This window comes from Camellia sinensis, chromosome 13 (genome assembly GCF_055761805.1).
Source record: "Camellia sinensis isolate YWXY chromosome 13, ASM5576180v1, whole genome shotgun sequence".
Lineage (NCBI taxonomy): Eukaryota > Viridiplantae > Streptophyta > Magnoliopsida > Ericales > Theaceae > Camellia > Camellia sinensis.
This window is the reverse complement of record NC_138973.1, coordinates 33,854,520-33,880,235: the sequence shown is the minus strand read 5'-3', so window position 1 is coordinate 33,880,235 and position 25,716 is coordinate 33,854,520. Positions and strand designations below refer to the sequence as shown.

The 25,716-nt window shown below is 33.2% G+C and overlaps 4 protein-coding genes and 1 pseudogene across 6 annotated transcripts; 4 read left to right on the top strand and 1 right to left on the bottom strand.

Moving 5' to 3' along the window:
- Positions 1-1,933: 1,933 nt before the first annotated feature.
- On the top strand, positions 1,934-3,388 carry LOC114269651 (putative disease resistance protein RGA3). The gene has a single exon (XM_082901904.1). The coding sequence runs from the start codon at positions 2,080-2,082 to the stop codon at positions 3,082-3,084; it is 1,005 nt and encodes a 334-aa protein (XP_082758030.1). The 5' UTR covers positions 1,934-2,079; the 3' UTR covers positions 3,085-3,388.
- LOC145805294 (putative disease resistance protein RGA4) lies at positions 3,153-4,755 on the top strand. Its single transcript, XM_082900411.1, has 4 exons — positions 3,153-3,554; positions 3,775-3,860; positions 4,100-4,311; positions 4,379-4,755. Exons 1-4 carry the CDS (start codon positions 3,153-3,155, stop codon positions 4,753-4,755), a joined length of 1,077 nt encoding a protein of 358 aa, XP_082756537.1.
- A 3,666-nt stretch (positions 4,756-8,421) lies between these two features.
- On the bottom strand, positions 8,422-19,512 carry LOC114284933 (thioredoxin-like fold domain-containing protein MRL7L, chloroplastic). 3 transcript variants are annotated; one of them, XM_082901908.1, is made up of 6 exons: positions 19,256-19,512; positions 13,385-13,684; positions 12,387-12,642; positions 9,756-9,837; positions 8,908-9,019; positions 8,422-8,814 (listed from the first exon to the last, which is right to left on the bottom strand). In XM_082901908.1, exons 4-6 carry the CDS (start codon positions 9,816-9,818, stop codon positions 8,684-8,686), a joined length of 306 nt encoding a protein of 101 aa, XP_082758034.1. In that variant the 5' UTR covers positions 9,819-9,837; positions 12,387-12,642; positions 13,385-13,684; positions 19,256-19,512; the 3' UTR covers positions 8,422-8,683. The 3 variants fall into 3 exon arrangements, with proteins under 3 accessions (XP_082758034.1, XP_082758035.1, XP_082758033.1); XM_082901909.1 differs by lacking the exon at positions 12,387-12,642; XM_082901907.1 differs by lacking the exons at positions 12,387-12,642; positions 13,385-13,684.
- Positions 13,475-14,014, top strand: LOC114256646 (putative disease resistance protein RGA4 pseudogene; annotated as a pseudogene).
- On the top strand, positions 14,975-16,102 carry LOC145805293 (putative disease resistance protein RGA1). The gene has a single exon (XM_082900410.1). It carries the CDS (start codon positions 14,975-14,977, stop codon positions 16,100-16,102), a length of 1,128 nt encoding a protein of 375 aa, XP_082756536.1.
- Positions 19,513-25,716: the final 6,204 nt, after the last annotated feature.

Genomic DNA, 25,716 nt, shown 5'->3' with positions numbered 1-25,716 from the left:
TCCATCTCTAATTTTGCGTAGTAAGAGAAGTCCAAGATATATTTTTTTTTATTAGCTAAGGTCTCTCAATATTTTTACAAAGAAAATTCGATTCAAAAAAATTTCATCAGATTCATAGAAATTTCTCCCCAACTCAGAGAAATTTCAATTTTTATAGAGAAATTTTGAAATTACTCTGTATTTGAGTCAAATTTTACCTATAAAAATGTTGAGGGATTTTAACTATTATAAAAGTATTATATGTCATTTATCTTATAAAATCTTAAAAATAATTTCCCATTATTATATGTGTGAACAAAACATAAATTTTAATTGATTTAAAATTATAGAGCCCAAGTGATTAAGGAGTTGTTTGGGGTGTCCTAAATAAGTACACTTTTTGTCTTTTTGGACTAAAAAATAGAGGAAGAAAATATGAATATTTGGGTTAACTTTTTGACTTTTTATGAAAAAATGTGTAATAAAAAATTGTAAAAATTGATTTGTAGGGAAAAATTAGGATTGGGAGTTGTGCAGCCGTAATTGTTAACTTTTGGTGAATAGTATTAACTTTTTAACTTTTTGATTTTTTTACAATATGCCAAACTTGACCTAAAAGTAAAATTAATATATTTTTTAGATATAGTTATACACTAATCAAATTATGTGTATTATTTTACATTAGAATATGTCAGTGTGTGAACAAAGTTTCGGTCCATAAGTCATCAGTTACACTTTTTCATCTTTATTGTATTTGAAAAATAGGTGGTAGCTCGAAAGTCTGTGGCCCGATTTTGGGTCGAAATATTTTTTTTTTTTTTTTCTGGCATTTGAATACAGAGAGAGAGAGAAAAGAGAGAGAGAAGAAGAAAAGAGGAAGAGAGAAGAGAGAAGAGAGAAGAGGAAGAAAAGAAGAGGAAGAGAGAAGGAGGACGATGGCGGGCTGGTGTTGGTTCTGCCGACGACAGGCTCGTGCTGGTTCGTACTGGTTCTGCCGACGACGGAGGACGACAGCGGGTGCTGGTTCTGCCGACGACAGGCTTGTGCTAGTTCGTGCTCGTGCAGCAGCTCAGCCTCCGCCGCGCCTCCGCCCCTGGTTGATGCCCCCTCCTGTCCAATTCTCTCTTCCCTTCTTCTTCGTCTTCTCTCTTCTTCTCTTCTTCTTCTTTTTCTTCCTCTTTTTCTTCTCCCCTCTTCTTCTTCGTTTTTGATTAAACACAAAAAAAAAAAAAAAAAATAGACACCAAAACGATGTCGTTTTGGTGTCGAGCCAAATTCGACCCACGAATTTCGAGCTACCAACCGGGATTGATTTTATTTAGACCTTTTTTAGTAAAGAGGTGAAAAGTAATTTTTTAATTTTTAATCTCTTTTAGGTCATATTACTTATTTTTTATATGTTTTTCCAAAAAAACTCAAAAAATAAAATTTTAACCAATTTTTCAATACAACATTTAATTTTGATAGTTTTAATTTGAACAATTTGGTCTAAACATTTTAAGTTTACTTTCAATTCAGTTCTTTTGTCTAAATTAAATGTTAAAATTAATAATTTTGAAATACTTGTTAATTTTCTAAAATGTACGTAGACAAAATTAGGCCTCGTTTGACAAGTAATTTTTTTAGTCAAAAAGTTAAAAATTTATTTAAAAAATTAAAAAGCCAACAACCTATACAAAAAAATTAACAACATTTTTTTAATTTTTTATAAATCATATCATTTATTTATTTTTTACACTATTTTAAAAAAAATTAAAAAATTAACTTTTAATTTATTTCTCAAAATAATCCAAAAGTGGCTCTCCAAAGTCTTGGCCCTTTTGTCTAGCGCACAATTATTTTATAAAGAGTTAGGTTAGGGTCTCAAATAATTTATTAATTTTTTTATTATTTTATATTGATATAAAATTCACACGCATATAAATTTGTATAAATCACAAGGTAATATAAAAAATTTAATAAACTATCTGGGTCATAGCATTTTCCTGTTATGAAACCTTTCTTTTGATACGATACATCTCAACTTGGGTCAAATTGGCAAAGCAAATTGCTATTTTGAGAGCTCACCTTGATTTGAATCCAGATAGCTAGCAAGTCACCATGGCTGTGCCATTTCTTCCATTTGTGCTTCAAAATCTTAACACCTTGATCCGAAATGAGGTGGGATTGCTTTGTGGAGTAAACAAGGAGATGAAAAAGCTTTCAAGCACTCTATCCACCATCCAGGATGTCCTTGAAGATGCAGAGCAAAAGCAACTGCAAGACAAACATATACAGAATTGGTTGAAAGAGCTCAATGATGCAGCCTACGAGGCAAATGACACCTTGGATGAGTGCGCAACCGAAGCCCTCCAATGTGAATCAAAAGGCCTAGGTTATGGTTCTCTCAAGAAGGCAAGCACTTCTTTGTTAACTTGTTATCCTGTTCAGAATATTCTTTTTCGTCACAAAATAGGGAACAAAATAAAAGAGATTACACTGAAGTTAGATGCAATTGCTGCTAATCGTAGTAAATTTCACTTGACCGAGAGAGTTGTGGTGGAGACGCGAGTTGAATATGATGTAAGCCGTGAAACCAGCTCCGTTATAACTGAACCACAACTCTATGGAAGAGATGAAGATAAAGAAAAGATTGTCAAATTTCTAGTCGAGGATGTATGTGATATTGAGGATGTTTCTGTTTATCCTATACTTGGTATAGGCGGGCTTGGAAAGACGACCCTCGCTCAAATGGCCTTCAATGATGAGAGGGTCAAACACCACTTCGATCTTAAAATTTGGGTTTATGTTTCTCAAGATTTTGATGTGAAGAGGGTGATCAAACAAACAATAGTATCTGCAATAGGAAAAGAATGCGAGGCTGTAGACCTAGACTCCCTGCAGAGAATGCTTCGTGACATGCTGAATGGAAAAAGATACCTGATTGTATTAGATGATGTGTGGGACGAAGATCCAAACGAGTGGGATGCTCTCAAGTATTCACTAGCATGTGGATCAAAAGGCGCTTCCGTAATCATCACTACTCGTATTGAAAAGGTTGCATCTATTATGGGAACTATTTCACCGCATCGCTTGTCAATTTTATCCGAGAAAGATTGTTGGTAGTTGTTCAAGCAACGAGCATTTGGACGTGGAAATGAAGAACATCCAACCTTGTGGCCATCGGCCAGGAGATGGTGAAGAAGTGTGGTGGTGTGCCTTTAGCTGCAAAGGCCCTTGGAGGGCTAATGCGCTTCAAAAGTCAGGAAAAAGAGTGGCTTCATGTTAAGGAAAGTGAAATTTGGAACTTACCCCAGGACAAAAATTCCCTCTTGCCTGCCTTAAGATTAAGTTACTTTTATCTTCCATTGGAATCAAGACAATGTTTTGCTTATTGTGCCATTTTCCCAAAGGGTTCTCAAATTCAAAAGAGAGATCTAATTCATCTTTGGAGGGCTAATGGCTATATTTCATGCAAAGGAGGATGGGGACCGGAAGATATTGGTGATCAGATTTGCAATGAATTATGTTTGATATCTTTTTTCCTAGAGTTGAGGTACTATAAAGACAGTATAAGGTTCCAGATGCATGGTCTTGTGCACGATCTTGCCCAATCAATTATGAAGGATGAATAACGATCGAGTTTAACAGTTCAAGTAATATATCCAGCGAAAAAGTTCGTCATGCAACATTGGTTGTCAGGCTTGGGGATAATTTTAATAACACATTTTACAAAGTTGTATCCTTACGGACATTACGACTGCAATGTCCACCAACTGTCTCATTAGAAGATGACGAGTTTTTGTGTGATTTCAGAAAGTTGGTTCACTGCGAGCTTTTGATGCAGAAGCCAGAGGAATGAAGGAGTTGCCATCTTCAATTGGCAACTTAAAACATCTGAGGTATCTGAACCTTTACTTTACTCGTATCAGGCAACTTCCTGATTCAATTTGTAGTCTCTTGAATTTGCAAACATTAATTCTAGACTACTGTTGGAAACTTGAGAGATTGCCCCAGAAGATGATCTCCAACATCTCTATCTGTTAGGTTGTCCGTTAATTAAGATGCCCCAAAAAATTGGGCAGCTAACTAACCTGAAGACATTAAATACATTTGTTGTGGGTAAGAGCACTGATTGTAGTCTCCTAGCTGAATTGAAATGCTTTCATATCGACCACATTAAGAGAGTGAATGTTAGCCAGTTGCAACTAAATTGGGAATCTAGTTTGCCTGTATTCGAATCACAGGGAAATGTTGAATCTGAAGCACAGGAAAATGTTAAATCTGAACTAGTACTTGAAGCCCTTCAACCTCATCCAAACCTAAAGGAGTTGGACGTAACAGGGTACGAAGGTACTCGATTCCCGCTCTGGATGAGGGGTTCATGTCTTCAAAATGTAGTTAAAATCAAGCTCTCCAGGTGCAAGAACTTCTTACAACTTCCACCGCTTGGACAAACTACCTTTGCTACGAAGCCTTCTAATATGGGAAATGGAAGTAGTGGGGTATATTGAAAACGAATATCCTGGCGGTGGAGGATTCCCATCTTTGGAAGAACTCACAGTTTACAGGTGTCCGACATTGGAAGGTTTGTCAAGGGAGGAGAGAAGAGAGTTGTTCCCTCGTCTTCGTAAGATAGAAATTTGTCAGTGTCCTAAATTGGGCTTCCCGCATCTTTCATCTCTTAAAGAATTGTCGTTGTGGGGCAAGTGCACCATGGTACTAAATTCAGTATCAAATCTTAATAGTCTCACTTCCCTAACTATAGCTCATGATGAAGAGACGGTTTGTTTTTGAAAAGAGTTTCTAAGGAACCTTTCTCTTCTTGAGTCACTATCGATGGCGGATTGGCGAGAGCTTAAAGTGTTTCCTAAAGAAGGGCTACGAGACCTTGAATCTCTCCAATCGTTGCGCATTTATAAATGCCCGCAGCTTGCATCGCTTGCAGCGAGTATTCAAAGCCTTACCAAACTCCAACGCATAGAAATTGTGTCTTGCAGTCGTGAACTGGGAAGGCGATGTGAGAAGGGAAAGGGGGAGGATTGGTATAAGATAGCGCACATACCAGAAGTCTCTATTACTGAGGTATACGATTATTCTTCTACTCACTGTATTATTAGTTGGTTTACAATTGTGACACACTATATTAAATAAATAGCCAAGGGTAACCCACTTAGAGCATCCACGTCAAATTAGCTAAAATCGGATTTTAGCTAAACCAATGATACTGTTCATAAAAAATGGACATCCATTAGTCTCGCTACAGTATCTCTCTAATTTATGATTGCTACAGTACCTCGTTACAACAAGCGAGGTACTGTGCATCGCTACAACACAAAGATTAGTGTTATCGAATGTTCGCCCGGAAGTCTGGCCGGACGTTCGGCCAGTCAACAGGTCAATGGCCATTTTTTTTTTTGTTTTTTTTTTTTTGCATTTTTTAAGAATTGTTTGGTTCGGTAACTCATCAATTTATAAAAAAGGAAAGAATAACAAACACAATATGAAAATAATATTTTAATAAGATTAAGTTAGAATAGAGAGTTTGATACAGTAGATACTAAAGAGGTGACTAGCTAAAATAGTAAAATAGATTTTTTAGCTATAATTTGACCAAAAATTTGAAGAGGCTGGTTTGGATGCTCTTATAAACAAATAATTTTTTAAAAAAAATCACCAAATAATAAATTAACATTCACCTTAATTTGTTTGGTATCTAAATTTGAATTTGTATATTTTCTCTAATTCGTAAAAGTTGTTAAACAAATTAATCTCAATTTGATTGAGATTTCAACAATAAGGTTTCGTTTGTTCCGCAATAAAATATTTTTTCAGTTAGGTGATTTTGTCCAAAAAGAAATTTTTAATTTTAATTTTATTTTTAGATGTTTGGTTATCACTAAAATATTTTCTACAACAAAAATATTAATTAAGGATCAATTATAGAGTAAACTTTAAAAAGAAGAAGAATAAAGAAAAATAATATTCATATATATAATTTTCGTATAGAATTAAACATAAATGACGTGACAACAATACTCTCACAATTATGAATTATAATAATGAAAATTTTGATTTTTAATGAGTGGATATAAATGTAACATACCATTATATATAGATTTTTTGTATACAAATTATGTTTGTATATCATTATTTAAGGGATAAAAAACAGTTGTAATCCTTAAAGTATGCATTTTTTGTTATTTAATCTCTTAACCTTTAATTTTGTTATTTTGGTCCACAGAGTTGCCAATTTAAGTAAATTTAATCCTATCTCTAACGTTCGTTTACATTGATAACGGGAAAAGTATTTTATCTTTGGGTAAAAGACAACTTCGGTCTCTAAAGTATGCATTTGTTTTGTTGTTATTTTAGTTCCTCAAATTTTAAATTTTGTCATTTTGATCCCCAAAGTTGTTAATTTAAGTTATGAAATTGACTCAAATTGACAACTTTGAGGACCAAAATGACAAAATTTAAAACTTGAGGGACTCCAATGACAATAAATGAATATTTTAGAGACCAAAACTATCTTTTATTCATATTCTTGTTATCAATGTAGACGGATGTTAGACTTAGGACCAAATTGACTCAAATTGATAACTTTAAGGGCTAAAATGACAAAATTAAAACTTAAGGGACTAAAATGAAAAATAATGCATACTTTAGGGACTAAAACTATCTTTTATCTCTATTCAAGAACAAAATAAGACAAGGATTGAAAATAACAAAAATAATAATCCCAAAACTTAATTTTGATCAATTGCTCAACTATAATATATGTATAGGTATATATGTACATATATGTATATAGAGAGAGAAAGGAAACAAAGACATTCAACGTGTATGAAAACAATGAGGCTTGATATATATGTTGAATAGTATTGAACATGATATTTCATGGCGAAATAACCCTATCCTAAGACATTGGGTGTAATAATGCACCAGGACTTGTGTGATGAATAGTACCTCTCATGACAAACATTTGTCATAAAATTGATTAGGCATGACATGTTTCACATGATTCATAATTTGAACTTCAATTTGTATTGTCAATCACAATTATTGGTTAAAAATAGTTACTTATTTTCTTTGAATTGTTTTTTGTGTTTCTTAAAGAAAGCTTGCCCAAAGAAAATTTTCTCATTCAAGTGTATCCGAACTTCTTGAATTGAAAGAACTTATTTAATGATTGGTTTATTCAGTTCTAAACCTGGCCTTACATTAGCAAAATTTGAGCTAAATGTTCTTCTTCTAAGCTCCTTTCCTTCAATATCGTCAACTGCTTCTTTAGCTTTTTTATAGCTCTCTTCATCTCGACTATGTTTCATCATATCTAACCTTCAGCTAGTTCATACAAAGCAGGACAGATGTAACAAATTATTTGAAGAAGGAAAATCATTTGTTTTTTTGAACCTGATTATGTTCAAAGAACATAAATCATTTATTTATTTTAAACCAAAGTTATCTAAGATGGTCTATTCGGATTGGTTTTGCTTCAGAATGGCCTTAGAAGCATAAATGTCTGAAGTTTACTTTCTATACTGATGGTATGAATTTGTGGTTATCTATGACTGGCTTGGTGTTGACCTATCCCAGGAACTTGAGAGCTCATTAAGTCCTCCATGATTTAGAAATTGTACGTTTCATCTTTATAGGTTTTGTTTTCTTTTGTTTTTCTGTGTCATTGGAGGTAATATTATTGCTTTTGTAATAGGGTGCTGCCATGCTCTTGGGTCATGATGGCTGCTGCTAGTATTGAAGTGGCTGTGGCATCGGATGCATTGTTGGTGGGAAGGTTTTGGGCTGTTTATGGGCCTGAAGTTATCTAATAGGAGGTGGATTGAGTCAGTTGTTCTGTTATCCGACTTTGCTGTGTTAGTTTCTCTTTTGCAGAATAAAGGTTAAATACGGATCTTATTTGTCAATGTGTAATAATGTTAGTGGTGGTGGATACTGAGTGCTCTAGCCTGCTATATGACCGCTTTTTGTGCTTTTTATTGTTTGCGATGATTTAAAGTTCAATTTCTACATATAATTATTTGTGAGAATGTTAATTTTGAAGTCTTTTACTTGTGTCATGAGTTTTTTGTGGATTATAGCTTGCATAAACTCTTACAAATTAATTGTCAGTGTGTATGGAACTCCACGTGGAACGCATTTGTGCAGGTCACACTTGATGAAGTGTTCTTTAGGGGGGTGACTGCCAATGTTCCGAGGCTGGGACTCGCTGTTATAATGAAGAACGATGATATTAACACTATCTAGCTAAAATACGAATCCCCTCTTGGATTTTCAAAGCTATAAATGTCTAAATTGACATGAACTCATAAGCTCCCGTGTCTCTCAAAGGGTAAACATAGGCCCTGAGAAATTGCCTTTCATGTGAGCCCTCTCCATACACCAATTGGTCATGTGAAGAATGCAACAAGCTATTATTTATATTGGTACCAAAATCAAGGATTAAAAAATAGAAACTCTATTCATCTTGCACCTAAACAACAAAATTTTCAGTTTTCACACTGAAACTAACAAACAATTGCTAAATGTAGTTATAATAAATCTCCCCTAAAATGTACATATGAGCTAAATTTTCATGGTGTCCATTGATCTGTATGGGGAACAACATGGTAAACACAACATCGCTAACCCAGAAACTCTCATTCTCCAAACCATAGCATACATATATATATATATATAGTTATGTACAACTTTTATTCTGCCACTATTTGCTGTTGATTGAAATGGTGGGGATTGGTTCTTCACTCTTTCCAATGGTATTCAAGCTAGGCGGTTTGGCTGCTCCGTAATAAAAGAATGCCATTATTTTTGACAACTCATCTGCTGTTCGAATCACTGAATACCAGGAAAAAATCAATTATAATACAATTATTATGATTCAAGGATGAGGCTGTGTCAAGAATATAATTTATTTACTAGAAAATTTACCTTTCTCACTGTATAAGATCTTTCCAGCTTTAGTGAAGATAAGCTCTGGGAAGACGGACACTTGTAGAGCAGAGACCAAATCAAGCTCAACAATAGCATCTATTGCAACACACTGTTTGGTAGTTGAAAATAAAATAAAGGGGCATTTACATACAAGTCCTAATTTATGAACTTATACTTCATTAAGTCCTAATTAAGATTTTTGCACCTTCAAGTCCTATTAAATTTTTAATAGTCAGAATTACCTTTCAAATAATGATTGTTCATTATTTATGATTATCTATAAGAGAACATGATGATTTGACATTTATTTTGATTTTCAAAACTTTAAAATATCAACTTTCAAATTGAAGAAACTAAAAAAATTATGTGCAATTTGAAAAAATTGAATTATTTTTTGTGCAAAACTGAAAAATTTGTGTCTATGAAGGAGTATGATGATGGAATATTGATATACAAAACTGAAAAAAAAAAAAATTAAATAAATAAATAAACTTTAAAAATGAAAAACACTGATAATATTTTCATTTTTATTAGATAGTTGAATCAAACCAATAAGTAGAAGGGCAGAAACGTTTAATCTTATGCTCTGATTTTTTTTCATCAGTTAATGAGACAATTATCTAGAATATTACTATGTAAAATTGATAATATTCTTAGTTTTAAAAATTGGAAAAAAATGATAATATTCTCAATTTTACTCAATAGGACTTATTAGTTCAAAAAATCTTAGATAGGACTTGAGCTATCATAGCATTTGTAAATAGGATTTTTAGGTAATTAATTCTAAAATAAATGTTAACAGGTGGGATGAGGATAATAAAAAATAAGTAAATGGCTTTACTTACTCTTGGTGATGGTAGCCGACAGTTCCATATGATATTTACAGCTTTCTCCAATTCATCCCGCATCCTTTCATTTTCCAGTGGTCTGCAGAGATTCATAAGTTTTCATTAAATAATAAAAATATAATCTATTATAAATCTAGCATTTTTTGCTATAAAATCAATCATGAAAGTTTGACATCTCATTAAAAATATTCTGACAGCTTCCAATGCACCATGGAAAATCAACATCAATAAACATCGCCAATTAATTGACCCAAGCCTTTAGAAATTAAACAACAAGCATAATTTTTCTTTCCCTTCCATATTAGACAGTGATTGCTGTAAGCATGCAAGAAATTGTGAAAGAACACTTGATTCAATTTGCATTGACCCATTGAAAATGAACTTCTATAAGTAGATGAGAAGATTGAACATAGATTCAATGTGTAAACCAGATAGTCATCAATCACATAAATTGAAAATTGGTACACAAGAAGGGTAATTGTTACCAAGGAATATATAGAAAAGTGACAGTTTTAGGGATTAGGCTAAACCTAGAGAGAGAGATGCTCTGATGATTTGAGATGCTCTAACGATTCCAACTATCTGTTCATATCAATTAACTAAAGGAAGAAAAGTTAAAGCAATGCATGGGACATTTTTCTACTAGTTCTTTTAATTTAACCTCACTTCTACTTATATGAGCACTTAAAATCCTTTATTAATTTTTTTTCATCTAATTTAATTATAAATTTGAGTAAAAAAATTGATTTGATAAGAACTGTTACAATCCTTTAATCAAATTTTCATCAATTTTTTTTAAAAAAAAAAAAATTCTTTCTTATCTCAGATTTCTCTTTTCATCAAATTTGATGGGAAACAAAAAAATCATCTCCATGCATCATTTTTTTAATTTTCATTATATTCTAGTTTGACGAATTATTTAATGAATTCAGGATTTGATAAATTCTCAATTTAATGAAAAAAAATAATTCTGCCTTGATTTGATATACATTTAATGAATGGAATGGGAATAATTTTTAACAATAATAGTAATAATTCTTATTTATTAAATATGCTCCTAATTGGATTCTTTAACCATTTGAGTGGAGTGATGCCCACCGTGCCAGGGTTTACTTTATGATTGGTTGACAATTTGAGCTTAAGCATTATACTTATGTTTGGATCATATATTTGAATAGAAATTGAGAAAAGAAAAAATTAAGTGAAATATAACTAATTATATTTCATTTGTATTTCACCAAATTATTTTTGGATCTAAACACAGCCTAACAGAATACATCAATAGCTGGGCCAATCATTTAATCTTTGAATTATGCTCAAGCATCGTTGGATTCTTTAACCTATGGAGTGAAACCCAATATGTCAAGTTACGAATGGTTGGATTCTTCAGACTTTGGACTAAAACCCATTTACCAAATAACTTATCTTATATTTATATAATTAATTAATTAATTTATTTCATCATCACTTTTGTCATAACAATTAGTTATTCAAGAATACATACCATTTTATTTATACCATATACAAGTTATAACATTTGTGATGTTAATTACTACAAATGTCATAATAAAAAAAATGAGTCATAACCAAATACCATATAAGATATTACTAAAATTATAATCTCATATTTAATGGTTATCAACAAAAATATCTTTAACATTAAAATTATTAAACTAATCCTCTCATTAATATCATTAGTTACAAGTGAGGTCAGTGTAATTTCAGAAAAACAAGAGAAAGAAGATTACTATAATTTACCCTTCTTTCGTTCGTATATCTCATTTTTATATCTTCGAATTTAACATTTTTTTTAGGTCAACTAGGGACAGGCAGTGGAAAATGAAGAGGAAGGAGCCCACACAGTTTCGTCAAAACCCTCAATTAGCCACTACCCTACCGCTCATCCATGTGGTCGATGTATGTACTTTGTCAATTAGATCTCAGTATAGGTCTTGGATTGGAGAGTATTGTCTGAACTTATAAAGCTCACTATGTGTTTTATTTTGATAATTTAAACAATTTATTTTAGGAGATTTTTTTTAAAGTCCCTAGTATTAAGATTTTATTGGATAAATGACATGTAATATTTTCATAGTGATTAAGGTCTCTCAATATTTTTCCAGAGAAATTTCAATATAGAGAAATTTTGATCCAAAAAAACTTCAAAACACAGACAAATTTATCTGTGTTTTGAAATTTTTTTGCTTTGCTCAATTTCTCTGATTTTCTCTATGTTTTGAAATTTTTGGGTTGAAATTTCTCTGGTTTGCTCATAAATTTCTCTGTGTTTTGACCAATTTTCTATAGTTTGAAATTTCTCTAATTTACTCACAATTTTCTCTGTCTTTGTGTTTTGACCAAACCAGAGAAAATTGAGCATATTTACAAAAAAAAAAAAAAAAAAAAAGTATAGAAGGGAGAGCGGGTGCTTTTGCTGGGTTAGGGTTTCAGGTCATCTTGTGGTTGTTGAGGTAAAGTTTCTTCAATCTTAGAAGCTCTTTCTGCCTACTCGAACAAAGAAATGCTACTGTCAATACATCAACATAAATTCTTCAAATTGCTATACATTTTAAAATCTTAAATCAACAAACACACCATTGAATCAGTGAACAAAGCTCATATTTTTACCTTGAAGAAATTGAAATCAATCGGAGTGAGTGGTGGTGGTGGTGATGTTTTCGGTTCGCTCTTTATTATTTGCTGCCGTTCACCGACATATCTCTCGCCTCAACAACCTTCCCTCTAACTTCAACTGAGTATTCCTTTTCCATGGCCCTCTACCTACACAAAAGACGATGGAGAGAAAAGAGAGAGCGGAGTGGAGGCAATGATGAGGACATCCACCATGCACCACCGCCCTTACGGTGCTGCTGCGTTGACGGCTCTAGATCGGGAGAGAAGATGAAGATAGAGAGGAGAGAGGAGAGAGAATGAGAGAGTGGTGTGGTATATGGGTGTGGGTGAGGGACCTTAGGTTACAAAAACAAATATATTATGAACCTCTCCCATTACTAAAAGTTAGAGAGAGATGTTAGACTAAATATCTCTTTATTTTATTAGTCATTTCATGTATATTATTTATAAAAAAAATTAAGTCGATCCAATAATTATAACATATATATTCAATTTATTGCATTTATCTTTAAAAAAAAGCCAGATAAGTGTGTTTTAAAAAATAAATCATCTATTTTTTTTTTAATGATAAACACAATAAATTGAATAAGTTATGATTACCAAATCGATCTAATTTTTTGTGTAGATACTATACATGAAAATATTTTACAAAATGAACGTTCCGAATTATCAAAACGAGACCCATAACCAACCTCACCAACCAAATAGCACCTCTCCAATCCAACTGGACTGGGTCGTTGTGAATTCGTTATCAATAAGGAAGACATGTAATATGATGTGGTATATGATATATGAGTATGGTAAGGTCCTAACTAGGCAGGTAATGAAATGAATTAAGTTATTTTTTTAAAGTCTATGGCCGTTTAACAAAGTATTCTGTCATTTGTCTTCTTGCACAGTTAATTCTAGTGTACGGATTATGGAAACCTTTATTTTTGATATCATTTCTCATTCAGTTTGACAAAAAAGCATTTGGAATTTTGAGAGCTTACCTTTGAATACAGATAGCTAGCTAGCAAGTCACCAAGGCTGTCCCGTTTCTTCTTCCCCCTGTGGCCTTGCTTTGGGGTGTTGACAAGGAGATGAAAAAGTTTTCAAGCGCTTTCTCCACCATTCATGCTGTTCTCGAAGATGCCGAGCAAAAACAACTACAAGACAAAGCCATACATACTTGGTTGAGTGTGCAACCAAAGCACTCCAATGCCAATCTGAAGGCCAAGGATCCCCCTCTGCTTCTCTCAAGAGGAAGGTACTCTCTTATTTGCCAACTACTTATGCCTCTCCCAAATATTCTGTTTCGTTACAATGTAGGGAATAAAATAAAAGAAATTACAGACAAGTTTGATGCGATTGCTGCTAATCGTAGTAAATTTCACTTGAACAAGAAGCAAGATGAATATGATGTAAGCCGTGAAACCAGCTCCTTTATAACTCAACCACAACTCTATGGAAGAGACGAAGATAAAGAGAAGATTGTCAACTTTCTGGTCAAGGATGTATGCAATAGTGAGGATGTTTCTGTGTATCCTATACTTGGTATAGGAGGGCTTGGAAAGACAACCCTTGCGCAAATGGCCTTCAATGATGAGAGGGTGAAACACCACTTCGATGCAAGGCTGTAGACCTAGACTCACTGAGAGAAGGCTTCATGACATGCTGGAAGGAAAAAGATACTTGATTGTATTGGATGATGTGTGGGATGAAGATCCAGACAAGTGGGATGCTCTCAAGTATTCACTAGCATGTGGATCAAAAGGCGCTTCCGTTATCATCACTACTCGTCTTGAAAAGGTTGCATCAATCATGGAAACTATCCCACCGCATCGCTTGTCATTTTTATCCGACAAAGATTGTTGGTTGTGGTTCACGCAACGAATGTTTGGACATGGAAATGAAAAACTTCCAAACCTTGTGGCCATTGGGAAGGAGATAGTGAAGAAGTGTGGCGATGTGCCTTTAGCTACAAAGTCCCTTGGAGAGTTAATGCGCTTCAAAAGTGAGGAAAAGGAGTGGCTTTATGTTCTGGAAAGTGAAATTTGGAACTTACTCCAGGACAAAAATTCCATCTTTGCCTGTCTTAAGATTAAGTTACTTTAATCTTCCATTAGAATCAAGACGGTGTTTTGCTTATTGCGCCATTTTCGCAAAGGGTTCTAGCATTGAAAAGGAAGATTTAATCCATCTTTGGATGGCTAGTGGCTATATTTCAAGCAAAGGAGGACGGGAGCTGGAAGATATTGGTGATCAGATTTGGAATGAATTATGTTGGATTTCTTTTTTCAAAGACGTGGAGAAAGATGAATTATGTTGGATCTTGTGCATGATCTTGCCCAATCAGTTATGAAGGATGAATGTCAAATGATGGAGTTTAACAGTTCAATTAATATATCCAACAAAATAGTTCATCATGTAAGATTGGTTGTCAGGCCTGCAGATAGTTTAATAACACATTTCAGAAAGTTGTATCCTTACGGACATTAGGACTGAAATATCAACCGACTTCCTTTGAAAAAGACGACAAAATTTTGTGGGATTTCAGGAAGTTTGGTTCACTACGAACTTTTGATGCAAGGAGGAGACCAATGACAGAGTTGCCATCCTCAATTGGAAACTTAAAACATCGGTATTTGAACCTTTCCCATGCTCATATCAAGGAACTTCCTGATTCAATTTGTAGTCTCTTGAATTTGCAAACATTAATTCTAGACAACTGTCAAAAACTTGAGAGATTGCCCCAGAACATGATGTACCTGAGAAGTGTCCGACATGTTTTTCTGAAGTGGTGTCGGTTAATTGAGATGCCCCAAAAAATTGGGCAGCTAACTTACCTGAAGACATTAACTGTATTTGTTGTGGGTAAGAGCACTGATTGTAATCTCCTAGCTGAAAGCTTAAACCTTGGTGGAAAACTTTGTATCGAGCACCTTGAGAGAGTGAGAAATCCGATGGATGCAAAAGAAGCCAATTTAGTGGGAAAGCAAAATCTTAGTCAGATGGAACTAAATTGGGAATATAGTTTGGCTGAATCTGAATCTGAAAATGATGAATCTGAATCACAGGAAATTGATGAAGCTGAATCACAAGAAAATGTTGAATTTGAATCATCCGAAAATGTTGAATTTAAAAATATAGTTAATGCTCAGCTATACAAGTGCAACAACTGCTTACAACTTCCACCATTTGGACAACTACCTTTCCTACAAATTCTTGAAATTCATGGAATGGATGAAGTACTGGAGTATATTGAAAATGAATATCCTGGCGGTGGGGGATTCCCGTCTTTGGTAGAATTTGATGTTTACTATTGTCCAAATTTGAAAGCTTTGTCAAGGGAGGAGGGAAGAGAGTTGTTCCCTCATCTTCAAAAGATATGCATTAGTAATTGTCCTAAATTGAGCTTGCCGCATCTTTCGTCTCCTAAAGAATTGTGGTTCAGCAGCAAGTGCACCATGGTACTAAATTCAATATCAAATCTTAATAGTCTCACTTCCCTAACTATTGGTTATGATAAAGAGACGGTTTGTTTTCCAAAAGAGTTTATGAGGAACCTTACTCTTCATGAGTCACTAGTGATCAAGTATTGTGAAGAGCTTAAAGTGTTGCCAGAAGACCTCGCAAGCCTTGCCACATTAAAGTCATTGGAGATCCTACGATGTCCAAAGCTCAAGTCTTTGCCAGAGAAAAGGCTACGAGGCCTTGAATCTCTCTAATCGTTGCACATTAACTACTGCCCGAAGATTACATCACTTCCGCGCGAGTATTCAAAGCCTTACCAAACTCCCAATGCATAGATATTTGGCATTGCAGTCCTGAACTAGAAAGGTGATGTGAGAAGGGAAAGGGGGAGGATTGGTATAAAATTGCGCACATACCAAACGTGATGTAGGACGAGTAGGGATTACTTTCCTATAAGTAGTGAGCCTGGTTTAAGTATATTGGCAGCAACAACAATAGAGTTATAGGGCTAGATTTGGTGGGATTTTGTGACTGCAGAAATATTTAAAAGAATAAGAGTTTAAGGGTTTGTAAAAGCGTAGGGTTTTGGGAATGAAAAAACAAGTGTTTAGGGGTAGTTGGGTGGTTGTTCTAAGCACTGTGAACAGTGACGTGAACAGTAACCTTGTTGGATAGAAAAAGAAGAAGAAGAGAGAAAGAAAGAGAAGTGCTTCACCCTTACAAGGGATAGGCCAATCACACAAACACAATCTCAAATTTTCATAATATTAACTCTGCTATTGAATCATTGAGATTACACATATATTTATAGACTAAAAACTTTCCTAATTTTATAAGGACTATTTCTCAAATTTAGAAACTAAAAATATTTAGCAACTACTAATATTCTAGACCAACTATGACTTCAAATTCTACTTTAATCATAATAGGAAACTTTAATGACTACTAATTCTACTTCAATATCAAAATAGGAAACTTGGACTTTTGACCACTAAGATTATTTTAGACATAATAAAACTCATATTTAATAACCCATTTAATAACTTGACCCAAAATAAAACCCATGGGCAACCCTACAACCCATGTCCAGCAAAACTGAAGTTACCATAGTACCCTTAACTACTAAACACCACCGTGGACACTTCTTTTTGGACCAAAAAGGCTTCTTGACGAATATAGGACCCTTAGATTTTGTGTTGGGTTTCCACATCCTATTGTACTTGTTTAACCATGTAATAGATGTTGCATCAAGACGTCTCTATTTAATATCTTTTTAAGGTATATGATTGTTCTTTTACTCACTGTATCACTAGTTGGTTTATAGCTGTGATATACTAGATTAAATAAAATGTCAAGGGGTAACCCGCTTATAAACAAATAATGTAAAACAAATTTTTTTTTTCTCCAAAAAATAAATTATGCCAAACCTAACTTTTTAACCTTTGATGAATTTAACATTCACGTAAATTTGTTCAGTATCTAAATTTGAATTTGTATATTTTCTCCAATTCACAAAAGTTGTTAAACAAATTAATCTCAATTTGATTGAGATTTCAACATTAAGGCTCCATTTGTTTCGCTGTAAAATATTTTTCATGTAAGATGATTTTGCTCAAAAATAAATTTTTATTTTTATTTTATGATGTTTGGTTAACACTAAAATATTTTCTACAACAAAATATCTTAATAGAGAACCAATTATAGAGTAAAAATAAAAAGAATAAAGAAAAATGATATTCATATAGAATTGAACACAAATGATGTGGCAACGACACTCTGCAAATTTTGTTTTTTACTAAGTGGATATAAATGTAACATATCATTATGTATAGAAATTTTGTATGCGAATTATGTTTGTATATCATTATTCAATGAATAAAATAAGATAATGATTGAAAGCAACAAAAACAATAATCCTAAAACTTAATTTTGATCAATTGTTCAACCATAATATATGTATAAGTATATATATATATATATATATGTAGAGAGCAAGAGAGAACAAAGACGTCCAGTGTGTATGAAAGCAACGAGGCTTCATATGTACTTTGAATAGTATTGACCATGATATTTCATGGCGAAACAAATGGCGCCTAATACATTGGGTGAAATCATTCACCAGGACTTGTGTGATGATTTGGCTACCTCTCATGGCAAAGATTTGTCACAAAATTGATTGGACTTGAGCTGTTTGGCATGATTCATAATTTGAACTTCAATTTCCATTGTCAATCACAATTATTGGTTAAAAATGGTTACTTATTATCTTTTAATTGTTTTTGTGTTTTTGTGTGTTTTTTTTTTGTTATTATTATTTATTTTTTATTTATTTCAAGAAAGCTTGCTGAAACTAAATTTTCACATTCAAGTGTAACCGAACTACTCGAATTGAAAGAACTTATCTAATGGTTTGAAGAAGATGAATCATTTGTTTTGAACTTGGTTATATTTGAAGAACATAAACCATTTACTTTTTTAAACCTGAGCAATCTAAGATGGTCTATTCGAATTGGTTTTGCTTCAAAATGGCCTTGGAAGCATAAATGTCTAAAGATTACTTTCTATGTTGACGGTATGAATTTGTGGTTTACCTATGACAGGAATTGCCAATGTCTAGGATTCTGAGCGCATTGAGACAGCTCCCATGATTGAGAGTGCATTGAGTCCTCCATGATTTAGAGATTGAATTTTCCGTCTTTATAGGTTTTTGTTTTCTTTTGTTTTTCTTTGTGTCATTGCAGGGTAATTTGATTCGTTTTCAAATATACAATAATTTATTGCTTTTGTAATAGCAGGTGCTGATGGTGGCTGCTGCTAGGCTTGAAGTAGTTGTGGCATCGGAAGCATTGTCGGCAGGAAGGTTTTGGGCTGTTCATGGGTTTGAGGTTAACTAATAGGAGGTGGATTGAGTCAGCTGTTCTGTTATCCGACTCTGTTGTGTTAGTTTCTCTTCTGCAGAATAAAAATTAAATGCAGGTCTTATTTGTCAGTGTGTAATAATGTTAGTGTGTGGGGGATACTGGGGGCTCTAGCCTTCTTCTACATGGCCTCTTTTCGTGCTCTCTATTGTTTGTGATGATTTGGAGTTCAATATCTGCTATAACTATTTGTGAGAATGTTAATTTTGAAGTCTTTTACTTGTGTCATGAGTTTTGTGTGGATTATAGGTGTAACATTGGTTGATGATGGGATATATAATTATAATGACACATTTCATAGTGTTGTATCCTTACAGACATTCCAACTACAACATCCAGCAAATGAGGTATTTGGACATTCAATCATACTAACTAATATAATATCAAGCAAGCGAGTTCCTAATTCAATTTGTAGAATCTGGAATTTGCAAACATTAATTCTAGACTAGTGTCGGAAACATGAGAGATTGCCCAAAGAACATGACGTACCTGAGAAGTCTCTGAGTCTGAAACTGAATTGGGAATATGATTTGGCTGAATCTGAATCACAAACATATCTTTGAATCTGAACTTGAACTTGAAAAGGTTCCCGATTCTGGCTCTGGAAAATGTAAGTGAAATTGAGGTCTACCATTGCAAGAACTGCTTAAAAGTTTCGTCAATCTTCGCAAGATGGAAATTCACCATTGTCCTTTTAATTGAGCTTTCCGTGTCTTTCGTCCCCAAAAGAAACTCCCAGGTCTTAACCCTTTGTAACTACCTTAATTCTGCTTTTTATTTTTTATTTTAAATTTATTATTATTATTATTTCAAATAAAACCTTGATATTTTAACTCTTTTAGGCCATGTTTGTTTGGTTCCATAGGTGGGGAGATTGGACTACCAATCCCGTGGGCCCTACATAGACAATGTTTGGTTGGAAAAAATAGGAGGGGACTGGTAATCTCATGGGATTATGAATACTCTCACACATCACACAGGGGATTAGTTTGGGTAGATTTTGAGTGGGATTAGGAAAATAGTGAGGAGATTGAGTCTATTTTATACAAAAAAATTGTTTTTTTAATTTCATTTTTTTTACCAAGTGCACTTGTTTACTTTAATATTTGTTTTAATTTTTTTAATATAGAAATAATTTATTTATTTATTTTATACAAAAATAATTTAACAATCTCATCACTAATTATCTCCCACACTATCATCAAAACAAACATACTTTTATTTAATCCCCTTATTATCAATCTCCACATTAACAATCCCTTCACTAACAATCCTTTCACTAACAATCTCATCCAACCTAATCCGCCAAACAAACGTGGCCTTAAGACCATCCCAACCCTTCATTAATTTTTTTTCATCTAATTTGATTTTTAAATTTAAATAAAATGTTTGATTTGATATGACTGGTTCCAATTATTTTATCAAAATATTTTTAAATTTATTTCTCTTATCCTAAATTTTTTTGTTTGAGTAAATTATAGCAGTGGTCTCAACATTTTGCCCATTGCATCATTTGGATCTCTCCATTTTCAATTGATTCAATTTTAAATTTTGTGTCAATTTAACCCAATTAATAATGTCGTTAGTGTTTTGACGAAAAATAAGTATTGAATTAGTTTAGGTTAACTCACTGAATTAAGTAAATTTATAATTTTACTCTAAAAATATAACATATTCCACTTATATGTGTTTTTTTCATAAAAAATATAAAAAACGGCAAATTACAGCGGTCATCCCTGTAGTTTACTTGTTTTATCATTTTGGCCCCTGTTGTTTCAATTTGATTAATTTTGCCCCTGAATTTTACGGATTGTGTTGTATTAGTCCAATAAATAACGATGGCTAAGTTTGATGGACGGAAAATCAAATGATATGTCAATTTGGTCCCTATAGTTTACAGAATGTGTCAATTTGGTCATTGCTATTTTGATTTTCTTATAAATTACAGGGATCAAATTGACACATCCTATAAACTACATGCAGCAAATTGACACATTATTTGATTTTCCATCCATCAAACTTAACCGCTGTTATTTATTGGACTAATATGACACAATCCGTAAAATTCAATGGCAAAAGTGATCAAATTGAAACAATAGGGACCAAAATGACAAAACGGGTAAATTACAAGGACCATTTGCATAATTTGCCCTGTAAAAACATTGTAATCAATTAGACTAAATTGAAACAAAATCATAAATTTAAGATCGAAATCGAGTCAAATAAAATTACAGGGACTAAAATGACATAAAGATTAAAATACAGGGACTATTATTGTAATTTGAAAAAAAATATCTTCTTGCTTTGTCTTTTTTAATTTTCATTAAATTCTAATTTGATGAAGGATTTAATAAATTTTTAATTTAATGAAAAAAAAGTATTTTCTCCCTTGATTTGATATATATTTAATGATAACGGGGTTGATTTTTAATCATTTTTAAAATTGATAAAAAAAAAATTAAAAATTAGTGATGATCTAAGTTAACAGATCAGACTACAACATGTTTTTTAAATGTGGGAAACTTACATCTTTTGTGCTCTTAGAACATCCACAATGGACACACTAAACTGTGTTAGTGTTAGATGTCAAGTTTTGGCTAGGTCAAAGTGTTGTTTGGGGCTACAATGGAGCTGCTAATGGGTGTATTAGTGTTTTGTGTTAGTGTCAGATGTTAATGTGTGTTAATTGCGGCGAGCGATTTAACCAACGAATGAGAGAGCGATGTGTGCCTGGGGGAAGTCCGCTTGGACGTCTAGCCCCTTCAAAAAAAAAGAAAAATTGGTCTAAGCGGTTGACTAGCGGGACGTTCGACTGGTCAACCGGCGGTCAACGGAAAGATTTTTTTTTTCGCTTAAAATTTTTGATTAAATTATTGTTTTAATATATATATATTTTTTAACACACCCTTTGACACATCTATTGTATCGCCATTCATTCACTATTCACTGACTAAATTAACAAACTTTTAATACATATTTTTAGGTCTCACTTTTTATCATATAACACATAATTTTAACACATCCATCGTAGATGCCCTTAGTGGCCTTGTATCTTTTAACATCTTTTAACGTCTTTATGATATCAGTACAGAGTACTCCAGACAGATTCATGTGAACTTTGACCCATAATGTCACTCTAGATAACATAATTGAAATTGTCAATATATGTAAATAATAGGATAAAAAAATTGGAACATAAACTCATCCATTAATTTGTATATTTGTTGACTTTCTCATTAATTTTTATAAATTATGTGGTAAATGTTGTGAGTAGAAATGTTTCACCCAAAAAATCAATCCAACGAATTTTGATGAAAATCAATTCCCCCTTGCATTAATACCTAGCAGGAAAATGAAAATGAAGCCCGTGTAGTTTCTTCCAAAACTTCAATGAACCGTGAAATTATTTTCTAAAAAACTAAAGAATCAAAATAAAATTTGAACAAAAGCTTAATCGTTAAAAGTATAATTTACCGTAAAAAGTAACAAGGTTAATTTCAATATGAGTAATTTTATTTACACATCACAAAACCTCTCAATACACACTATTTTCATAATTTTTTTTATTACACTTATATCCCTTTATCAAATTACCATTTGGACAAAATTATAAACCCTACTCTTTTAGGCACCCCCACATACCACCACTCTCTGCCGCCTAATTCCACCTCCGGCCACCGTCATCGAAACCCAGCCAGCATCGCAACCCCCACAACCTCCCTACCTTGCCGGCAACCCCTTTCCCTTATGCAAACCTTTCTCCCTTCCCCCTCACCAGTGAACAACCCAGCCTCCCCACCTCGGTCATGGCTCGTTTTTTTTCATCACAGAGAGAGAGAGAGAGAGAGAGAGAGAGAGAGAGAGAGTGAGTGAGAATCCTAGGGTTTTCAGATCTAGATCTAGGGTTAGCAGAAGTTCGATCGTGCAAAACAGATTCAAAGCTCCGATTTAGGATTTGAAGCTTCGATTTGAAGCTTCGCCACTGCAGTTGCCTTTGGCGAGAAGCTTCTTTCCGATGGGTTAGGGAAGATCGTTGTAGAGGGAGGGTCACGATGGTGAGGGTGGGTTTGGTAATTTTTGTTGGATTTATTTTCTAGTGTGGCCCAATAGCCTAAATATTTTTACATGTTTTATTTTATTTGGACTCCACAATTGGATAAGGCCAATATTTGAGATCAAGTTCAGTAATTAGAATTTTAATATAATTACTCTTCTAAGATAAGAAGGAAACCTTGATGGATTAGGAATTCTTCTGATAGAGTTTATCTGGCCCTCTTCTCTCCTCTATATAAGGATGGGTGACTTCCCTTACATATCATAAGTATTTTCCATCACTCTAAGCTTTATAGTCATCCTAATTAGGTGAGCCCAGAATTAAAGGTTCAACTATTAGGGGTATTTTCTCAACTTCTCTAAATTCAATGGCTGACAAAGGTATGTTCGTTTTATTCATGAGTTGTATTGAATTCAAGGTCCTGTAAAGCATAATTTCGTATTATTATTATGGTTACATGTATTATTAAATCTTACATGTGGTATCAGAGCTTTAGTTTTGTGAATCAATACACCTTGGAATAATGATATATTTATGATACTGTTATTAATAAACGGTACCTTTGTTTTATTAAAAGTATTGATTTTAAAATATTATCTCAATTTGTTGATCAAACGTATAATACACCATTTTTGTTTTTTTGATTTTGTTATGCGGATTGATTTTGTCATGCTGATAACATGTCCTAAGCCCAATATATATATATATATATATTGTATTCTTGGCATACTTGTATCTATTAATTTTCTTGCATGTTTGCGTCAGAATGTTTATACGCAACCTACTGCTATTTAGTTAGTCATGTTATGGTACATATTTACGTATATATATATATATATATATATATATATTGTATATTTCTATAAACGTGCGCATACACACATGCATGTAGTGTAGTTGTCTGGGTGTTTGTACATGTAGTTTTTGATATCATGATATAATTTTATGACATTGAATATTAAATATTGAAGTAGTTAATTCATATTAGGTGTAATTCTTATTAACCATTATATGAGATATTCATGATTGTTATATTACATGATTTTGATATATAAATATTCATGTTCGTCCAGAGTTATTATTATTATTATATTGGTAATTGCAATCACATAAAATAAATTTTAGAAATCATAAAATAGTGATTTCATTAAAATTGTGATTAAATTAATGATAATTAAATAACTCAAAATTAATGAATAGAAAATATTGTTGGTTAGTTCCGTATTCATAGGGTTTACTAATTTAGTAGCTGCCAAAGTGGCTTAGATTTGTAAAACTTATGAATATAGAACTACTAAAAGAATTGTTAAAAGGGTAACATTAACGTCGATAATATTCTCAATTGCAGTTATAATTAGGAGATTGAGACTAGCCCAAAGGAGAGTCACTTTCAAATAATTATAAACTGGGTAGGATAATGAAACTTATGTAATTTGACAGATTAGAATTGAATACCCAAAGGTAACATAACTAGCTGAAAAATTGCATAAATTACTTTAGACCTACATGAGTGATTCTTGACGAGTGGACAATAGATATACCTAAGTTTTGCCCAAATGAAAGACTTATGTGATATCAATAGTTCATCATAATTCTCAAAGCTTTAATATGTATATTCTTTTATCTTATTCAGTGATAGTTCCCACCTCATTGCACTCTCTTGCATCGGGTGTCCTTCTACTTACTAGCTCGAATTTTTCGGAATGGTATGAACATGTTCAGTTTACACTGGGTGTGTTGGACCTCGATATGGCATTACTTGAAGATAAACTTGCAGACATTAATGAATATAGTACTACAAAACAAGTTGCCCTTTCTGAATCTTGGAAAAGGTCCAATAGACTCAGTTTGATGTTCATGAAGATGACCATTGCAAATAACATCATCAAGACCTCCTTACCTCAAACTGTTAATGCATTAGAATACTTAAAGGCTGTTGAAGATCGATTTAGATTTGCTGACAAGTCACTTGCTGGCAATATTATGGCTGAATTGACAACAATGAAATATGATGGCAACCGAGGAGTTCAGGATCACATCCTCAATATGGCTGACAAAGCTGCAAAGCTTAAAACTTTAGGAATGCAAGTTGACGAAATTTTTCTTGTGCAGTTTACTCTCAACTCACTTCCATAACAGTTCGGCGCATTCAAAATTCACTATAACACCAATAAAGATAAGTGGAGTTTGAATGAGCTAACTAATATGTGTGTTCAGAAGGAAGTGAGGTTGAAGGAGGAAGGACGTCAAACTACATTGGCTGTAACTCATGGAGCTATAAAGAAAAACAAGGGTAAGTTTGTAAAATCAAAGAAAAATCCACCAAAGAAAAAGAATGATCCTGAGGAAGAAAATCAGACGCAGAATGGTTTCACTGTCAAGTGCTACTTTTGTGGCAAGAAGGGACATGTGAAGAAAGACTGCAGCAAGCGAAAGGCTTGGTTCGAAAAGAAATGTAAGAAATTTTCTTTAGTTTGTTATGAATCAAATCTTGCTGAAGTACCTTCTAATACGTGGTGGATTGACTCTGGGGCCACGACCCATATTACAAATGACATGCAAGGATACCTCTCAACCAGGAAGCCGAAGGAAAGTGAAAGATTTGTCTATATGGGGAACCGTCTCAAAGCTGAAGTGGTAGCTGTAGGAACCTACCGACTGATCTTAGAGACGGGTCATCAGATGGATCTAGAAGACACTTTTTATGTTCCTTCAATTTCTAGGAATTTAGTTTCGTTATCCAAATTAGATCATGTTGGATATTCAGTTTTATTTAATTGTGGAAAACTCAATTTAATGTTTAATTCAACAGTGATTGGTTCTGGTAATTTATGTGATGGTTTATATAAAATTACCTTAAATCATGAGTTTGCACAATCATTAGTAACTCTGCATT